General features: G+C 40.8%; 1 protein-coding gene across 2 annotated transcripts in view; it reads right to left on the bottom strand.

Annotated features, from left to right (window-relative positions):
• HSF2BP (heat shock transcription factor 2 binding protein) overlaps positions 1 to 19,586 on the bottom strand; it is a 109,154-nt gene that overhangs the window by 80,861 nt on the left and 8,707 nt on the right. For both annotated transcript variants that reach the window (XM_032276757.1, XM_032276756.1), the window contains exons 3-5: positions 12,881 to 12,984; positions 5,504 to 5,653; positions 2,868 to 3,000 (exon numbers count right to left, since the gene is read on the bottom strand). In XM_032276757.1, the coding sequence (XP_032132648.1) occupies positions 2,868 to 3,000; positions 5,504 to 5,653; positions 12,881 to 12,984 (387 nt within the window). The remainder of the gene's footprint in view (positions 1 to 2,867; positions 3,001 to 5,503; positions 5,654 to 12,880; positions 12,985 to 19,586) is intronic.

The following is a 19,586-nucleotide window of genomic DNA, read 5'->3' as shown; positions in this document are numbered from 1 at the left end:
TCACTGGACTTTATCCCTTATGACAGTTTTGATATGGAATTTTATCGTAACTCCCAGGGAAAGCTTTACTTTATTACCTTTTAGGAGAATTTTACTGAAGAGACAATTTAGGTTTTTGGAATTATATAATTATACTAAAACGATAGCAAACAGCTCAGTTTAACCTTAGCTTAAGGCTTTTAGTTTAGCTAGCTAGACAGTAAAATTATGATTCTCAGTAAAAGGAGCTAAACTTAGTTGTTTTTTTCCCTGTCAAGGTACATAACTACACAGAACATGAAAACTCTTCTGTTTCCTTTATATCATTCGTTCTCAATAACTGATACTTATCAGAATCACCTGGGGTGATTTTCAAAAATAAACACACCTGGTACCTATCCCAGATCTACGGAATCAGGTTCTCCAGGGTACAGCCTAGGATTGCTGTCTGAAAACACTCCAGAGAGATGTTTACACACACTGAACCCTGACTGTAACACCAGTCTCTACAACAGTCACTACAGTTGAAAAGAATCATAAGCACACTTCATTTTATCACTTTCGATTTAATGTGCTTTGCAGATACTGGTTTTTTGTTTTGTTTTTTACAAATTGAAGGAAGGTGGCAACCCTGCATTGAGCAAATTTGTTGGCACCATTTTTCCAACAGTATGTGCTTACTTCACATCTCTGTGTCACATTTTGGTAATTCTTGCAGTACTTCCAATTTTTTCATTATTATTACATCTGTTATGGTCATCTGTGATTAGTGATTTTTGATGTGACCACTGTAATTGTGTTGGGGCACCATGAACCACACCCATATAAGACAGCAAATTTGATCAGTGCATGTTACTTATCTTCTGACTGTTCCAATGATTGACCATTCCCATCTCTCTCCCTCTCCTAGGGCCTTGCTATTCCCTGAGACACAACAATATTGAAATTAGGCCAATTAATTACCCTACAATGACCTCTAAATGTTCAAGCAAAAGGAAGAGTTGCACGTCTGAAATCAAAAGCTAGAAATGATTAAGCTTAGTGAGGAAGGCATGGCCAAAGCTGAGGCCTGCTGCAAATTAGACCTCTTGCACCAAACAGCCAAGTTATGACTGCAAACACAAAGTTCTTGATAGAAATTAGAAGTGCTACTCCAGTGAACACATGAATGGTAAGAAAGCAAAACAGCCTTACTGCTGATATGGAGAAAGCCCAAGTATTCTAGATAGAAGATCAAAAATCAGCCAGAAAAAATGCTCTTCAATTCTATGAAGACTGACAGGGTTGAGGAAGCTGCAGAAGAAAAGCTGGAAGCTCATACAGGTTGCTTCATGAGGTTTAAGGAAAGAACTTGTCTCTATAGTATAAAAGTACAAAATACAGCAGCAAGTGCTGATGGAGAAGCTGCAGCAAGTTATCCAGAAGATCTAGCTAAGATAATTGTTGGAGGTGGTTACACTAAACAAGAGATTTTCAACATAGACAAAACAGCTTTCTATTGGAAGAAAGCGCCATCTAGGACTTCCACTGCTAGAGAAAAGTCAAGGTCTGGCTTCAAAACATCAAGACAGGCTGACTCTCTTGTTAGGGGCTAATGGTGCTGGCGACTTTAATTGAAGCCAAAGCTCATTTAAAGCCAATGTTCATTTCCCATTCTGAAAATCCTAGAGCCCTTAAGAATTATGCTAAATATACTGTTGCCTGTGCTCTAGAAATAGAAAAACAAAGCCTAGGTAACAGCACATCTATTTACAGCATGGTTTACTGAATATTTTTAAGCCCACTGTTGAGACCTACTGCTCAGAATAAAAGATTTCTTTGAAAATACTACTGTTCATTGACAATGCACCTGGTCAATCCAGAGCCATGATGGAGATATACAAGGAGAGTAATGTTGACTCCATGCCTGCTAATACAAGATCTATTCTTCAGCTCATACATCAAAAAGAAACTTCAACTTTTGAGTTCTACTTTTTTTTAAGAACTACATTTCATAAGGCTACAGCTGCTACAGACAGTGATTCCTCTGATAGATCTGCGTAAAGTAAACTGAAAACCTTCTAAAAAGGGTTCACCATTCTGGATGCCATTAAGAATATTCATGATGCAAGGGAGGAGAGCAATAAAACAACATTAACAGGAGTTTGGAAGAAATTGATGTCAATCCTCATGGATGACCTTGAAGAGTTCATGACTTCAATAGAGTAAGTAACTACAGACATGGTAGAAACAATGGATGAGTTCCTTCTCATGGAAGAGCAAAGAAAGTGATTTCCTGAGATGGAATCTATTCTGGGTGAAGATGCTAAGACGTTGTTGAAATAAGAACAAAGGATTCAGAATATTACATAAACTTAGTTGACAAAGCAGCAGCAGGGTTTGAGAGGCCTGACTCCAATTCTGAGAGATGTTTTACTATGGAAAAAATGTTATCAAACAGCATCACATGGTACAGAGAAATCTTACATAAAAGGAGAGTTAACAGATGTGGCAAACTTCATGGTTGCCTCATTTTAAGAAATTGCCACAGCCACCCAGACCTTCAGTAACTACCACCCTGATCAGTCAGCGGCCATCAATATCAAGGCAAGACCCTCTACCAGCAAAAAATTGTAACTTGGTGAAGGCTCAGAGTTCATTAGGATTTGTAGCAACAAAGTATTTTCTAATTAAAGTTTGTACATTGTTTTTCAGACATATATATTGTACATATATATTGTACATACATATATTGTACATATAACAGACTACAGTATAGTGTAAACACAATTTGCATATGCACTGGGAAACCAAGAGCTTCATGTGACTCATTTGCTGTTGCGATATTTGCTTTATTGCAGTAGTCTGGAACCAAACATGCAGTATCTCCAAGGTATACTTGCACTTACTTGTTACAATTCCAGCCAGAGCAAAAACAAACTGATTTTCATCTGAATTAAGCTCCTTGACATCACCATCCAGTGACTTCACAAAACTCTCCATTGTTTGACCAGTGATGCTGAAAAACTTCAAAGCTTTATCCTGAAAGTTTGGAAAGCATAGTGTCATATCTTTTACAGACACTAGTGTGAAAACATTTTAAAGTGCAGGATATAGAAGATTCTAGTTTTAATCATAGAATATCGTAAAATGTATTCCCTTATTAAAAGTTCCCATTAAAAGAGCACAGAAAGCAGCTTGAGTCATGCAGGAGCAGGAAAAACTACCCTGAAGATTGGTGGACTCTTCATATGCATATTATGAAATAGGACAAATGTACACAATCATTAAGGTAAATGAGAAGAATTCGCTGAAAAAATATAAGTAAAATATACTAGAAAAACATGCTGTCTATTTGCTCTGGGCATTAAACCAGAGGTGTTCAAACCTTTAGCATGACTTTAAAAAAAAAATCTTAATGGAAACATGTGAAAGAGAAGAACACTGGCTCCTCTGGTAGGTTAAATCTTCATTACTTGGCAAAAAGCATTTCCAAGTTTGAACCCTTCAGTTACTTCCTTTGGGGTGCTAGGGTTCTGAAGAAGAATTTTAAAACAAATGCACATTTTAACATAGTTTAAAAAATAGAAAAATTTGCATTTACAAATGATACAAGAAAACTTCAAGGATGATAAAAAATAATCTAAAACTGGGTTGTGGTGATGGTTAACACAACTCTAGAAATCTGCTAAAAAACACTAAATTGTACATTTACAATTTTATAGTATGTAAATTAAACCTAATAAAGCTCAATCAACTTTTTAAAACACATTTAGTCTTTCTACCTAAAGTCAAACACAACTGTTATTTCTATTACCCGTAAGTAATTTACCACTGGTTTCCTGACACACATCCCCCTCTTCACTCTCATTTCCAGTCGTGATCACACCATCCTCCCACAGTCAAACACCAGTCTTTTTTGGACCCTCTTGTCCCCTCCAGGTGCTCACTCCACCTTGCCATCACATCTGCCTCCACTGCCCTGGATCTCACACATGTTCCTTCTTTCCCATCTCCCCTGCTGAGGGCCGAGCTCACTCCAGCCAGACCAGCTGGAATGACCACCTCATCAGTCATCCTGTCTAGACCCGAGGTGCCACAACTCCACCTCAATTCACCCTCACTCACTGTCAGGTGAATCTTCCTAGAATTCTGCTCTTACTCTATCACTCTTTTACTGGAAAACCCTTAGAGAAAATCTAGTCCTACCACCTACAGGAGAAATCATCAACCTGGTATTCAAGGTCCCAAAATCACATTCCAACCTACCTTTAAGCTTTATCTCCCCACTACTTTCTTACATTAACTCTCCACTGTGTCAACTGACCTACTCACTGTCCTAAAACAAACCCACCTGTTTTCTGCCATTTCTACCTGTTCATCAAGGCCCATTTCAAATTTATCATTTTCTGTGAAGTTCCCTGATAAATACCCACATGCATGCACACTTGTATGTGCACACATGCACACACATACACACACACACGGTTGAACCTTGAACAAGGGTTTGAACTGTGCAAGTATACTTACACAAGAATATTCTTCAGTAAAATTACACCAAGTGTGTCTGCCTCTCCAGCATCCCCTTCCACCTCCCCTACCTTTACCACTCCTCAGACAGCACAGCCAACCACTCCTCTTCCTCCTGCTCTTCAGCCTACTCAGCTTGAAGATGATGAGAATGAAGACCTTTATGATGATCTAACATATAAAAAACATGTTAACCAACTATTTAAGTTATCAGTAAGGCTTCCAGTCAACAGTAGGGAGAGTCAAAAGTTCTACGTGGCTTTTCAACCGTGCAGGGGTCAGCACCCCTAACCTCCACATTGTTCAAGGGTCAACTGCATCTATGTGTATGTGAATGTATAAACGCATATATACATCTACATACATGTATATCTGTTAGATAACATACAATATTCAACAAATACTACATTAACCATGAGATAATATATAAAAGCACTTTTGATCTTGTTAAACTCATACACATGTAAAATATTAATATTAAAGTGGTAACATGTCCACATATACCACAAGGGCTCCTGGAGAGAAGGGATCTGATTTCATTCACTCTAAGGTAGGTTACAATGAACCATATAAAATTGGTATTCAATAACTAGCTGATGAATGAACAAAAGAAAATTGAAAGAAAGATATGGACTTAGTCATGCCTGTAATCCCAGCACTTTGGGAGGCCAAGGCAGGCAGATCACGAGGTCAGGAGTTCAAGACCAGCCTGACCAACATGGTGAAACCCCATCTCTACTAAAAAATACAAAAATTAACCAGGCATGGTAGCACACACCTGTAATCCCAGCTACTCAGGAGGCTGAGGCAGGAGAATTACTTGAACCCAGGAGGTGGAAGATGCAGTGAGCCAAGATCACACCGCTGCACACCAGCCTGGGCAACAGAGCAAGACTTCATCTCAAAAAAAAAAAAAAAAAAAAAGAAAGATGGGCTTAGTCTTTAAATACCTTAATGCTCTAAGTTATACAAGCATTAATCAACAACATCTAGAGAGCCCGCTGACCATACTTACTCCTCCCAAAATGGCCTTGACAACTTCCTCACTGCTGGAGACGCCCCACAAGAGGGTACAGGCTGCTGCTCCCATTTCTGTACAATACTCTGCCTGCTGCAGGAGTTGCTGCTTCGCTTCATTCAACTGCTGTCGAAGAGCCAGTTTCTCCTGAAAGCAAAACAAAATCAGAAAAATAAATAATAGCATTCAGCCTTGAACTATCTTTATTGTATTTCCTCTTTCACCAAGATTTACTAAAGAAACGCAAATATAATTATAGAAAATAGTTGTAAATGAAAGCTAGTCCTGAGAGCCATAATCCATATCTACAAAAGAAACTTGAAAGGCAAAAATACTTGAGAAATATCTGAGGAAAGAACATTCTACTATATTATGGTTGATAGACCCACAGATCTGAATTCATCTGCTTTAAGTAACTACATGAAATATCTCAAGTCCCAAGTGACTATACCCAGAACCAGCACCAACAGAGATTTCTGAACAAAGTAATAACCTCACATTGCAGTTTACCCAGAGAGCAACAACATTTCTAAGACAGGGGACTGCCTCCTCCAAATGGTTCACTCCATTATAAAAAAAAAAAAGACATCTGCCAGAGGCAGATGCAAAATAAAAGGCACTTGGACATCAGGATTTGTGAAAAAGCAGTACTTTAGAAAAACTCATCCTATATAAACATATCCTTAAGTCCTCATAAGAATATTCCCAAAGGTGCCTGTAAATATAAAATATACAGCTGTGAAGCTAAACAAGGAAAGAAAACCTAAAACCTAAGCCCAGGTAGGAAAGATGGGAGCAGGGGCAAAAGGAAATGTGAAGGCTGGGAGTCCTATTCACGCCCTGCCACCGCAAGCCAGTGCCAGTCTAACAAGAAGATGGAGGCTAGGGAGAGTTTCCTACTCTGCCACCAGCAACATCTGAGACCACCTGGAGCTGGGCAAGTCTCTGCCATGGCTCTCTTCACAAGGGAAGTACAGGGAATGGCCCTCCCGATGCAGCCCCTCTGACAACACAAACACCCTCAAGGATTCACCCTGTGTGTACCACTAGAGTGATGTGGGGCTTCCTGGCCTCTCCAACCGTCAGCACCAGGTACCAGAAATTCCCTCAAAAGGTGAGATTTAATAAGACAAAAACTGAAACGTATAAAACCCTAGTTAAATTCATTTATACCAAATGTAATAGTTACATAAACCACAAAGTTAAAGTACATTAAAGGTTGCAGATTTTTCTCTTAGAGAGAGGAATACAAGACAAAGTAGAGGGGACTTTTCACCCCCTGGAGGAAAAAGGGAGCTTTGGGGCCACAAATCAAAACTGTGGACCTCATAACTTAGATTAGGGTGGCCCACTCATATTTACCTGGAGACAATGCATTTGGCAGAGATTCATACACATTCATACACATATACGTGTATATATGTATACATGTCTATGTATACGTGTATATATGTATGTATACATGTATATATGTATGAATGTGTATGAATGCTAATATTGCATCATGTGATTTGTCACCTCTGGGTTTTGAATATCTTCATTATAACAACAATCTGGACTCCTAGATTCATCCTCCCAGTGTTTGTAGCTGAACACAAGTCATGGTGACACATGAAAAAAAATATGTCATAGCACTTCCTTTTGGAATTCTACTTTTTCTCACACTTAAGCAGTCTGCATCTTAATTAGTCAGGGTATGGTGGTTCTTCTGCACGACCACAAAAAGACTGCTGAGAATAAGCAGGCAGGACTCTCCTCGCTACAGTCACATTTGGTAATTGCAGGAGGATATGCTCCAACACAGGGTTCCACACGTAATACAATAGTATCAAAATAACTCAAGAAGATCATAGCATTCCCAGGAACATCAAAAATAAGAATAATTTTTTAAAGTGCAAGACCGATACAATGAAAACTACAAAACATTATTGAGAGAAAGTAAAGAAGAGCTAAATAAAGAGGTATACCATGTTCAAAAATTGCAAGAATCAATATTGGTAAGATGTCGACTCTTCCCAGACTGACCTACATATTCAACATAATCCCTATCAAAATTTCAGCAGACTCCTCCTGTACAAGGTGATAATCTGATTCTAAAATTTCTACAGTAATGCAAAAGACTCAGAATATCTAAAAAATTGTTTGAAAAAGAAGAACCATGTTAGAAAACTAACAGTGCCTGATTCAGAGGAAAAAACAAACTAATTATAAACCTACCAAAATAGAACTAGTGTGACACTGGCATAAGGATGGACATATAGATCAGTGAAACACTGAACTGTCACTTGATTTTAATGAAGGTGCCAGTGCAATTCAACGGAAAAAGGAGAGTCTTTTCACAATTGATGCTAAAAAACAACGGAAGACTTCGTTCCTGGACATGGTGGATATGTTTCCTCCACAGGGATTTTGTTGGGTCAGTGGAGGAGGTGTGCTGGGTCTTAATATCTGCTTATGATGTGAGGAGGCTGGGCCAGGAAAGAGTCCTGACAGTAGCAACGTTTGAACTCTAGAGGAAAAAGATCCTAGCCTCCTGGTATAGGCACAACTGTTGGAGAATACTGAATTACTTTGTTGTTTTTGAGATAAGGTCTCACTCCGTTGCTCAGGCTGGAGTGCAGTGGCACGATCTCGGCTCACTGCAACTTTTGCCTCCTGGGTTCAAGCGATTCTCCCGCCTCAGCCTCCCGAGTAGCTGAGATAACAGGTGCGTGCCACCACGTCTGGCTAGTTTTTGTATTTTTAGTAGAGATGGAGTTTCACTGTGTTGGCCAGGCTGGTCTCAAACTCCTGACCTCATGATTCGCCTGCCTTGGCCCCTTCTCTTCATTTTTTAAAATGAATTACATGTTTTGTACTAAAGACGGGGTTTCACCATGTTGCTCAGGCTGGTCTCAAACTCCTGGGCTCAAGCAATCCTCTGGCCTCTGCCTCCCAAAGTGCTTATAGGCATGAGCCACCAGTGCTTGTTTCCTCAGATACATCCAAGTTGCATGCGTCACTAGTTTGCTTCTTTTTATTGCTTTGTATTCCATGGTACGTATATGTTGCAATTTGTTTAGCCATTTCTCCACTGAAAGAAGTTTAGATAGTTTCCAAGTTTTTTTTTTTGTTACTAATGAAGACACTAGGAACACCCATGTATAGGTTTTTGTGTGATATGTGCCTTTATTATTCTGTGATAAATGCCCAAGAGTACAATTACTGGGTTGTATGGCACATGCATGTTTAGTTTTGGAAGAAACTGCCCAGTTGTTTTCCAGAGTGGCTGTACCATTTTATATTCCCACCAATGTATGAGTGATTCACTCTCTCCATATCCTACCCAGTATTTGGTGTTATCTCTATTTTTAATTTTAGTTATTTTGACAGGTGCATTGTGGTTTTAATTTGCATTTCCCTGACAGCTAGTGATGGTGTACATCGTTTCATGCACTTATTTTCTGTCTGCATGTTCTCTTTTATGAAACATTTTTTTCATGTCTTTTGCCCATGTTCTAATTGGACTTTTTTTTTCCTTTCTTCCCATTTCATTCCTGTTTTTCAAAGTTGCCTTAACTATTCTTTTTTTTTTATTTTTGAGTTTGAGCTCTTGATATATTCTAGATATAAGTCCTTTGCTGAATATATGGTTTGCAGGTATTTTCTCCCAGTTTCTAGCTGGTGATTTTATATTCACAGGTTCTTTCAAAAAGCAAATGTTTTAAATTTTGATGAATTCCAATTTACTGATTTCTTATCCCAGCACTCTGGGAGGCCCAAAGCAGGAGAATCGCTTGAGCCCAGGCGTTCAAGACCAACCTGGGCAACACAGTGAGACCCCATCTCTATAAAAAAAAGTTTTAATTGTTTTAAAGATTATACTTCAATAGAATTGTTCTTGTAAAAAAATTAATTAATTAAATTTAGCTGGGTGTCATGGCACACCTCTGTAGTCCAGTCACTCTGGAGGCCAAGGAGGAGGATCGCATAAGCCCAGGAGATCGAGATGCAGCAACTATTATTGCACCACTGCACTCCACCCTGGCAACAGAGCAAGACCTTGTCTCAAAAGAAATAAAAACAATAAGTTTCTAGAGTCCCGCCTTATAATCTGTACAGGCCTGGACAGAGACACCAAAAAACACCACAGATAAGGCAGCTGCCAGAAGAGAAATGATCTTGTTATGGTAAATTGCAGGAGCTTCCCTCTGCATTAACCTTGCAGGGGCTTCCCTCTGTATTAACGTTGGGGGGACTTTCTTCTCTATTAACCTTGTGGGGGCTCCCCTCTCTATTAACCTTGGGGGGGGGGCTCCCCTCTCTATTAACCTTGCGGGGGGCTTCCCTCTCTATTAACCTTGGGGGAGCTCCCCTCTCTATTAACCTTGCGGGGGACTTCCCTCTCCATTAACCTTGCAAGGGCTCCCCTCTCTATTAACCTTGGGGGGGAATCCCCTCTCTATTAACCTTGCAGGGCTCCCCTCTCTATTAACCTTGGGGGGGCTTCCTTCTCTATTAACCTTGGGGGGACTTCCCTCTCTATTAACATTGGGGGAGCTTCTCTATTAACCTTGGGGGGCTTCCCTCTCTATTAACCTTGGGGGGCTTCCCTCTCTATTAACCTTCGGGGGCTCCCCTATTAACCTTCGGGGGGCTCCCCTCTCTATTAACCTTGACGGGGCTCCCCTCTCTATTAACCTTGCGGGGGCTTCTCTATTAACCTTGGGGAGCTTCCCTCTCTATTAACCTTGGGGAGGCTCCCCTCTCTATTAGCCTTGAGGGGGCTCCCCTCTCTATTAACCTTGGGGGAGCCTCCCTCCATATTAACCTTGCAGGGGCTCCCCTCTCTATTAACCTTGGGGGGCTTCCCTATTAACCTTGTGGGGGCTCCCCTCTCTATTAACCTTGTGGGGGGCTCCTCTCTCCATTAACCTTGGGGGGGCTCCCCTCTCTATTAACCTTGGGGGGGCTTCTCTCTCTATGAACCTTGTGGGGGCTTCCCTCTCTATTAACCTTGGGCAGGCTCCCCTCTCTATTAACCTTGGGGGGCTTCCCTCTCTATTAACCTTGCAGGGGCTTCCCTCTCTATTAACCTTTCAGGGACTTCCCTCTCTATTAACCTCGAGGGAGCTTCCCTCCATATTAACCTTGTAGGGGCTTCCCTCTCTATTAACCTTGTGGGGGGATCCCCTCTCTATTAACCTTGGGAGAGCTTCCCTCCATATTAACCTTAAGGGGGCTTCCCTCTCTATTAACCTTGGGGGGACTCCCCTCTCTATTAACCTTGGGGGGACTCCCCTCTCTATTAACCTTGGGAGGCTCCCCTCTCTATTAACCTTGTGGGACTTCCCTCTCTATTAACCTTCGGGGAGCTTCCCTCTCTATTAACCTTGGGGGGGCTCCCCTCTCTATTAACCTTGGGAGAGCTTCCCTCCATATTAACCTTGTGGGGCTTCCCTCTCTATTAACCTTGGGGGAGCTTCCCTCTCTATTAACCTTGGGCGGGAATCCCCTCTCTATTAACCTTGGGCGGGGCTCCCCTCTCTATTAACCTTGGGAGAGCTTCCCTCCGTATTAACCTTGTGGGGCCTTCCCTCTGTATTAAACTCACAAGGGTTTCCATCTGTATTAAATTGGTGAGACCATTCAACAAGATTTTTAACTAAAAATAGGGAATAGTTGGGTAAAATATTCCCACATTTTAAGGTCAAAGTTCCAGGGCAACAAAACTCTGGCGATTTCAAACTACTTTATCATGGCTGTTTCCTCCTTCTCAGGATGCATTTACTGGAATGGCTTCTTTTTTTTTTTTTTTTTTTTTTTTTTTTAAAGACTGAGTCTGGCTCTGTCACCCAGGCTGGAGCACAGTGGAGCAATCTGGGCTCACTACAACCTCCACCTCCTGGGTTCAAGCAATTCTCCTACCTCAGTCTCCCAAGTAGCTGGGACTACAGGCACACATCAGCACTCCCGGCTTACTTTTGTATTTTTTGTATAGAAACAGGGTTTCACAATGTTGCCTAGCCTGGTCTTGAACTCCTGGGCTCAAGCAAACCACCCACCCTGGTATCCCAAAGTGCTAGGATTACAGGCATGAGCCACTGCACCTGTACTACTATTATTCAAAATAAAAATACATCCAAGCCCCAAATTTTATAAGAAGTGTTAGAATAGTTCTAGTTGTATGGAAAAGGAAATAAGTTATGCCACACAGAAAGTTAAAATATATAACTTTTAAGAAATATTATTAGTTTCTCTAATATTTATATAAAATATAACTGGTTATGTCAAAAATAGAATAATCCACAAATTAATTACAAGTACTTCTGATTTAATACATCTATCTCCAAAGATAAGATACAATGTACATAATTTTTCCCCCAAGATTCTCATTGCTATGGTTCAGATGTGGTTTGTCCCCATCCAAAGTCATGCTGAAATCTGATCCCCCGTGTGGCACTCTTAGAGGTGGGGCCTAGTGGGAGGTGATGGGTCATGGAGTGGATTCCTCATGAATCGACTATGGAGGGTGAGTGAGTTCTCGCTCTCACAGGAATGGATTAGTTTCCCTGACAGCAGATTGTTAGAGTCTGGCTTCCTCAGTTTCTCTCTCTTGCTTTCTCTCATCATGTGATCTCGTCACACAGCCTGCTTCCCCTTCTGTCATGATTTGAAGGAGACTGAGGCCCTCACCAGAAAAAGATAAAAGATGCCCAATCTTGAACCTTCCAGCCACCAAAATCTTAACATAAATAAACCTCTTTTTTTTCTTTTCTTTTTTTTTTTGATCTGGAGTCTTGCTGCCGCCCAGGCTAGAGGGCAGTGGCACGATCTTGGCTCACTGCAACCTCCACCTTCCAGGTTTAAGGGATTCTCCTGCCTCAGCTTCCCAAGCACCTGGGATTACAGGTGTGCATCACCATGCCTGGCTAATTTTTGTATTTCTGGTAGAGACAAGGTTTCACCATGTTGGTCAGGCTGGTCACGAACCCCTGACCTCAGGTGATCTGCCTGCCTTCACCTCCCAAAGTGCTGGAATTACAGGCATGAGCCACTGCACCCAGCCAATCTCTTTTCTTTATAAATTACTCAACCTCAGATATTTTGTTATAGGAACACAAAATGAACTAAGATAATTATGAACCTTTATATTTTAGGGCAGATTTTTAAACATAAAAGTTAAAAGATAGCAAGTGAATGATCTACGTGTTAACTGGTTATAAAATCCATCTGTTCACCTACATTCCAACCCACTAAAAATACATACATTTACAAATACAATTTATTGACGATTAAGAGTAAAAAATTCAGACCCACTGCTTATCATAAGTGAAAGGCTGTAAGCCAACCCCACTTTCTGGCATGGTGAGAGCCTGTCCCTGAGCATAGTACCTTCTTCTCTCTTATGCTGTCGGCCTGCACGGCTTCCAGGCGGGCTTTAAAGTGCTCACAATCCATTTTCAGCTGCTCTGATTCTTGCTCTTTCCTTTCCAGGTCTAGGAGAAAGAGATATAAAAATACTCAAGATATTTCAAGTCACTAATCTCTCCCTAAGCATCTATTTTGCCCAATCTTCACTTAGTAAAATCTGCACTGATATCTTGGGTGGGAATATTTGCATTTCTGACTTCTAACCTGTCCTGGAATAAATAATATTCTAAAAGTCTTGTTTTTTAAGTTCATCTCAGTTTTTAGTCCACAGCACAAAGGACTTTGGTTGTTTTCTGTTTTGTGTTTTTAAGGCCTCACTTTACTGCCAGACTAGTACTCAAGGCTTCAAGAAAATGTGTTATTTAAAGGACTGAAGGCAGAGCGGAGAAGCACGACTGTCTCATGGCACAGACTTGTCGCTACTCCCTGAGAAGCAGAAGGCAGCTCGGGAGTGTGCAGAGCCAGCACAGGCTGATTCACAAAGCTAGTGGCACCCACTGGCAGACTGACTCAATGGAACAACTGCAGTAGTAGGCACTGGAGGAGGAAATCACAGCGATAAAAATCAGAAAATGCTATGGTGAAAGAGTGGGAACTACATAATACCGCCTCTCCACCACACTCATTCAACTGATGAGTCAACAGCAGCCAACAAAAATCCCAAAAAATCCACGTCAACAAATCAAGCAAAAGTATTATCAACTTTAAATTTAAAACATTATGTTGCAGAAATACTGACATTCAAAAAAATCAAATATGTAATACAAATTGTTAAGTGTTGGATCTCAAGAGCTAGGAAATCATCAGTTTTTATGCCAACATATACGAAGATTTGAGGGGGCTAAGAGCTAATGGTATAAATTCTCTGATTAAAGTAGCAATGCTTTAGGACAGTGATTTTCGAACTTCAGAGTACATCAGAATCCCTGGAGGACTTGATAATACAGAGTAAGCTGGGTCCCATCCATGGAGTTTCCAATTTGGAATGTCTGGGGTGAGCTTGAGAATTTACATTTCTAACAAGTTCCTGGGTGAGACTCATGCTACCTGTCTGGGACCCACACTTTGAGAACAACTACTTCTGGGCAGTAACCTGGTTTCTCATTCCTAATAAAATAAAGTGAACACATAACACATGACCAACAACAGCAAACCAAGGGAACCCATCCACAGGAATGTGAAAGTGCAAAAACATGGAGGGTACTGAAAGGCAGTACATAATATTTGTCACATGAAGGCATTCCACTTCTTTCTACATTCCCTCTCCTAATCCTCGAACTGAGAAAAACACAAGGCAACTTTGGTTATCTGTATGTCTCATTCTTCTATTCTCACTTGCGATGAGTGAGAAAGCCTCAAAGAGCCAGATGCCTTGAGAACAGAACATTACTGCAACCTAGAGGAGAAAAACTGAGACTTCCTCAATTATGTGCAACCGAAAGAGAAGGGGTAGAGCTTTCAAATCTAGGGGTCTGGGAGGACAAGAGGAAACCCAAATCAGAAGCTTGTGGGGACTGCTTAGAACCACATGGGTATCTCCAGAGCTCTAAAGGAAGCTTTAATAAAGGGAGGAAGAAATAAAGCTAGTCTCTAAATTTTCTAGAGACCCTGTCCTAGCAGAAAGATTGGAACTTAAAAGTCAATATTCAGACCAGCTAAACATTATAAAATTGGCTGCCAAAGCTTCTTATAAAATGTGTTTCTTAGGGGCCAGGCTCGGTGGCTCACACCCATAATTCCTTTGAAAGGCTGAGGTGGGATGATCACTTGAGGCCAGGAGTTCAAGACCAACCAGGGTGAGACCCCCACCCCATCTCTTTAAAAAAAAAAAAAAAGCATTTCTCAGAAATAGGGCAAAGTACCTTTGGACTATTTCTTCTCCCTCAAGTCAGAGTTTCATTTTCTGCTCTTTTAAGAAATATTGGGCCACAGTAACTTTTACTGGAATTATTGATTTTATCTTAATCCTGGCCACTCAAAAAATCAACTAGCAAGCACTAACTATGCTTTCAAAACTACATAGCTGCGTTATTTGTAACAATGTTAGATGAAGACATTCTTTATATACATACACACTACAATCATCATATATGAAATACCACCTATGGTCATAGGCAAAAACTGAAAAAGAAACAGATAAAATTTCTGTGATTTAAAATTTTTTCTTTGCACCTAACTGTTAAATTTTGCTTCTACTATTAAACTATATATTACTCAAACATGGTAAAGGAAATAGGAAATCTCTACAAACCTCATCATGTGTAAAAACCTGTGGGAATTAACTCTGACCACCCAAAAGGGCTCTCTTGCATTATGGTAATTTCAAATCGCTTGTTCTAGACAGCTGTGCACAACCCTAGTGTAAGTTAACATACCAAAGGGACAGGGTTAAAACGTCTCACTCTACCCTAGGCAATCTCAGAGAATTCCAGGTCAGTGACCAGGGAGGCCACACCCATTCACACCAGCCTCCTGGGGAGGTGGCAGGTGCCCTTCTGCTGCACGAGGCCTCCATCTTGTGGCCAGATGGGAGCATTGCTGCTGCCTTGGAACAGAACTCTTAACAAGCTACCTAAATCCACCCTGAGGGCAGGGATTTCCACAGGTTTTGTTTTACCCCTACCCTCCAAATGTCTATATTGAACATAGTATGCCGTACATAAATACTTGTCACATAAATGAATTTCACTTCTTTATACATTCCTTCTGCTAATCCTTGAACCAAGAAAAACACATGGCTACTTTGGTTATCTGTATGTCTCATTCCTATACAATAAGAATATATTGCTTTTGTAATTTTTTAAATCCAGAGACAGAAATAATATGAACAGTGTATATTACAAATGACCTGAACATGACTATTTGAATATCTATGTATCTTCTGAAAAAATAATTTTTTTTTTTTTTTTTGAGACCAAGTCTTGCTCTGTTGCCCAGGCTGGAGTGCAGTGGTGCGATCTCGGCTCACTGCAACCTCTGCCTCCCAGGTTCAAGCACTCCTCCCACCTCAGCCTCACGAGTAGCTGGGACTACAGATACCCACCACCACGCCTGGCTAATTTTTGTATTTTTAGTAGAGATGGGGTTTCACCATGCTGGCCAGGCTGGTCTTGACCTCCTGACCTCAAGTGATCTGCCCATCTTGGCCTCCCAAAGTGCTGGGATTACAGGCGTGAGCCACTACACATGGCCAATAATCTTTCCTCAATGCAGGTCTAATAACACGAGAGTAGGCCAGGCATGGTGGCTCATACCTGTAATCCCAGCACTTTGGGAGGCCAAGGAGGGCGGATCACCTGAGGTCAGGAGTTCAAGACCAGCCTGGCCAACATAGCAAAACCCCATGTCTACTAAAAAAATACAAAATTAGCCGCGCATGGTGGCACATGCCTATAATCCCAGCTGCTAGGGAGGCCTAGGCTGAAGAATCGCTTGAACCCAGGAGGCAGAGGTTGCAGTGAGCTGAGATCATGCCATTGCACTCCAGCCTGGAAAACAAGAGTGAAACTCTGTCTCAAAAAAATAAATAAATGAGAATGGCTCTATCTCTTGATACTCAACTTATTCACAGGGAGGGTATAGAAAGCTAGACATGAAAAGAAGGATTTCTAAAACACTAATCAAATAAAACTACACAAAAGGGATCAATTTATCTTATGATTTGTCACCTGGCATGTGAGGTCAGGAGTTTAAGAGCAATCTGGACAACCTGGTGAAACCCCATTTCTACTAAAAATACAAACATTAGCTAGGTGTGATGGTACATGTCTGTAGTCCCAGCTACTTAGGAAGCTGAGGTGTGAGGATTGCTTGAACCTGGGAGGTGGAGGTTGCAGTGAGCCAAGATCACACTGCTGCACTCCAGCCTGGGCAACAGAGCAAGACTTCAACTCAAAAAAAAAAAACTAAGATCAATCTTGCTGAACTCACATGAATTCTGTTGATTTCCCAAACCAGGGTCAGGGAATTTTGCTTTTCATTCACTGACACACATATATGACATAGACAGTGGGGCAGTCAGGGGTGATATTCAAACACTACATGCCTCTTCCCCCTCTATCTTCACCACCTTTCCACCATCTCTGTCCATAAGCTCCCCACGTTTTTTTTTTCTACCTTCCCACGTTCTGGACAATTTCCACATGGTCCTTCAGACCCTCTCCACTCCGATCTGTGCCCCAAGAGGCGGACGTGAACAACCATAGCAACAGTGGCTTCCTGTTGGACACAGTAGCAGCCCCTCAGGAAAGTGGAGGACAGGAGATGGCTAAGGGTGGGACATGTCTCCCCACTCCATCCTCCCTGCTGGGTGAGGCCTCAAGTGCTGTCAAGCATTTGTCCAGAGCAACGCCTCTCACCAAGTCTGGTACCTCTGTCCCTTCTGCTCCTTCGGCCCAGGGGAGGCAATGGTGCTCTGCTTTGCTAGTTCCTGAATGTCTTTCTCCAGGCACTGGTTCCCTTATCCCTGATCACACCTTAATCTCTTCACTTTTTTCTGTTTACTCCTTGTGTTCCCTGCCAGGATATGGACGTGACACACTCTGATGTTATTTGGGCCACAATAAACTCTGGGTCAAAGTAATAATCCTTTTCTTGGTCCTCACTCTTTTTTTCCACTCTTCATGAGTATTTCTCAAGTTCCTATTTCTGCAGACTACAAATAATTCTCAGAACTGAAACAGGGGTATCCCATATCAAACTCTCAGGAAATCAATCTCAAAATATCCTACAAACTCTTTAGAAATCACATAGTGTGCCTGATATAGGTGATGGGGAGGAAGGCAGCAAATCACACTGCCATGTGTGTACCTATGCAACAATGTTTCATGTTCTTCACATGTACCCCAAAACCTAAAACGCAATTAAAGAAAAAAAAAGAAATCACATAGTGCAGCAGTCTTCCAATCCTACTGCTAAGAATCTAAGAATACCTGGGGAAGAATTACAGTCCCATAAACAGCTAATTAATAGCTCTACTTTACAACGTTAACCTTTTTATTTGGAAGTAATTTCAAATTCACAAAAACTAATACCAAAAAAAAAAAAAAAAAATGCCTATGTATCTCTTTACCCAGACTTACCTACTATTAAGGTTTTTTTTGCCACATTTGCTCATCATTCATTTATTTAATTTTAAAAAATTTTCTTTTTTTGAGATACAGTTTCACTCTGTCACCCAGGCTGGAGGCAGTGGCACAATCTCAGCACACGGCAACCTCCGCCTCCCGGGCTCAAGCAAACCTCCTGCCTCAGCCTCCGGAGTAGCTGGCATCACACGTGTGCACCACCATGACTGGCCTTTTGTTTGTTTTTTGTGGTTTTTTATTTTGAAAAAAATTTTTAAATACAAAAATTAGCCAGTGTGATGGCATGTACCTGTAGTCCCAGCTACTTGGGAGGCTAAGGAAGGAGAATCGCTTGAGCCTGGGAGGCTGAGGTTGCAGTAAGCCAAGATGGTGCGACTGCACTCCAGCCTGGGTAACAGAGGAAGACTCTGTCTCAAAAAAAAAAAAAAAAAAAAAAAAAAAGGAAAACAAAATGCTGTTGGTCCAATATTTCACCAGTATATCGTGGCTGCACCAGTCTGTATTCTCTGCTGATATTTTCGGTGACCACAACAAGGCTGATTCACATTATTAATATCAAAAAATACACAAATAAATTTTAAAAGTTTAAAACTATTTAACATTTTAATTATTTCAAAAATGAGACCAAAATTTTAGGCGTGCTCTCAATATACAGAAATAATTCCAGCTCCTCTGAGACTTTCAGTAAATATCTGACTGCCACTAAGATGTCAAATTGTTGTTTTATTTTTCATTACATCATTTAACACTTCAAATGCAACATAATGCACAAAAAGTGTTTTTTATAAAACAATGAAGATTTAAACAGACTGAATGGCTTTTTTGTCATTTCTCTCTGAAATGAACAATTGCCAATCAAGGAAAGCAAGGAATTGCTAGATCTTAGTGATTTAATTGTAAAACAAAAATATCTAACTCCTATTTCAAGCTTCTATATCAGTTTAATTGGAAAGTATCTTCATGATGCTAGCTGAACTATTTGAAAACTTTACCATTTGCAACTCCTTATCTGTGGTATTTGTGTCACAGATAGGCAAAACTAAAAACAAACTGGAGGCTGAAAATGATCATCCAAATATCTTTCAAAATCTCGGATACCAAATTTTTGTCTTCATCACACCATCTTCATTGTACCTACTGATTTTTATAAGTACATGTTCTAAAACTTAATTTTTAAAATATGCAGAAAATACAATTTTCATCTGTTTTACATCTAGAACCACCATATACTATTACATAAAATTTTATTTTTTAAAAAAACAGGATTTTCCTAGTTATAAACAAATTTTTGACACCCACTGATTTCGTCACCACTGTGGGATGAATAAAGCACAAGGAGGGATGAAAGAAAACAGAGGGTGATGTTTTCCTGAGTACTTAACTTTCACAAGGCAAATGGGGATGCCTACAGTGTTGTCAGGCTTGCATTTTCTTTTTTTTTTGAGATAGTGTCTCACCCTGTCACCCAGGTTGGAGTGCAGTGGCACAATCTCGGCTCACTGCAACCTCTGCCTCCTGGGATCAAGTGATTCTCCTGCCTCAGCCTCCTGAGTAGGTTGGATTACAGGTGCACGCCACCA

This window comes from Sapajus apella, unplaced genomic scaffold (genome assembly GCF_009761245.1).
Source record: "Sapajus apella isolate SASKATOON/1434 unplaced genomic scaffold, GSC_monkey_1.0 scaffold8, whole genome shotgun sequence".
NCBI classification, from domain to species: Eukaryota; Metazoa; Chordata; class Mammalia; order Primates; family Cebidae; genus Sapajus; species Sapajus apella.
This window is presented reverse-complemented; position numbering and strand designations above follow the sequence as displayed.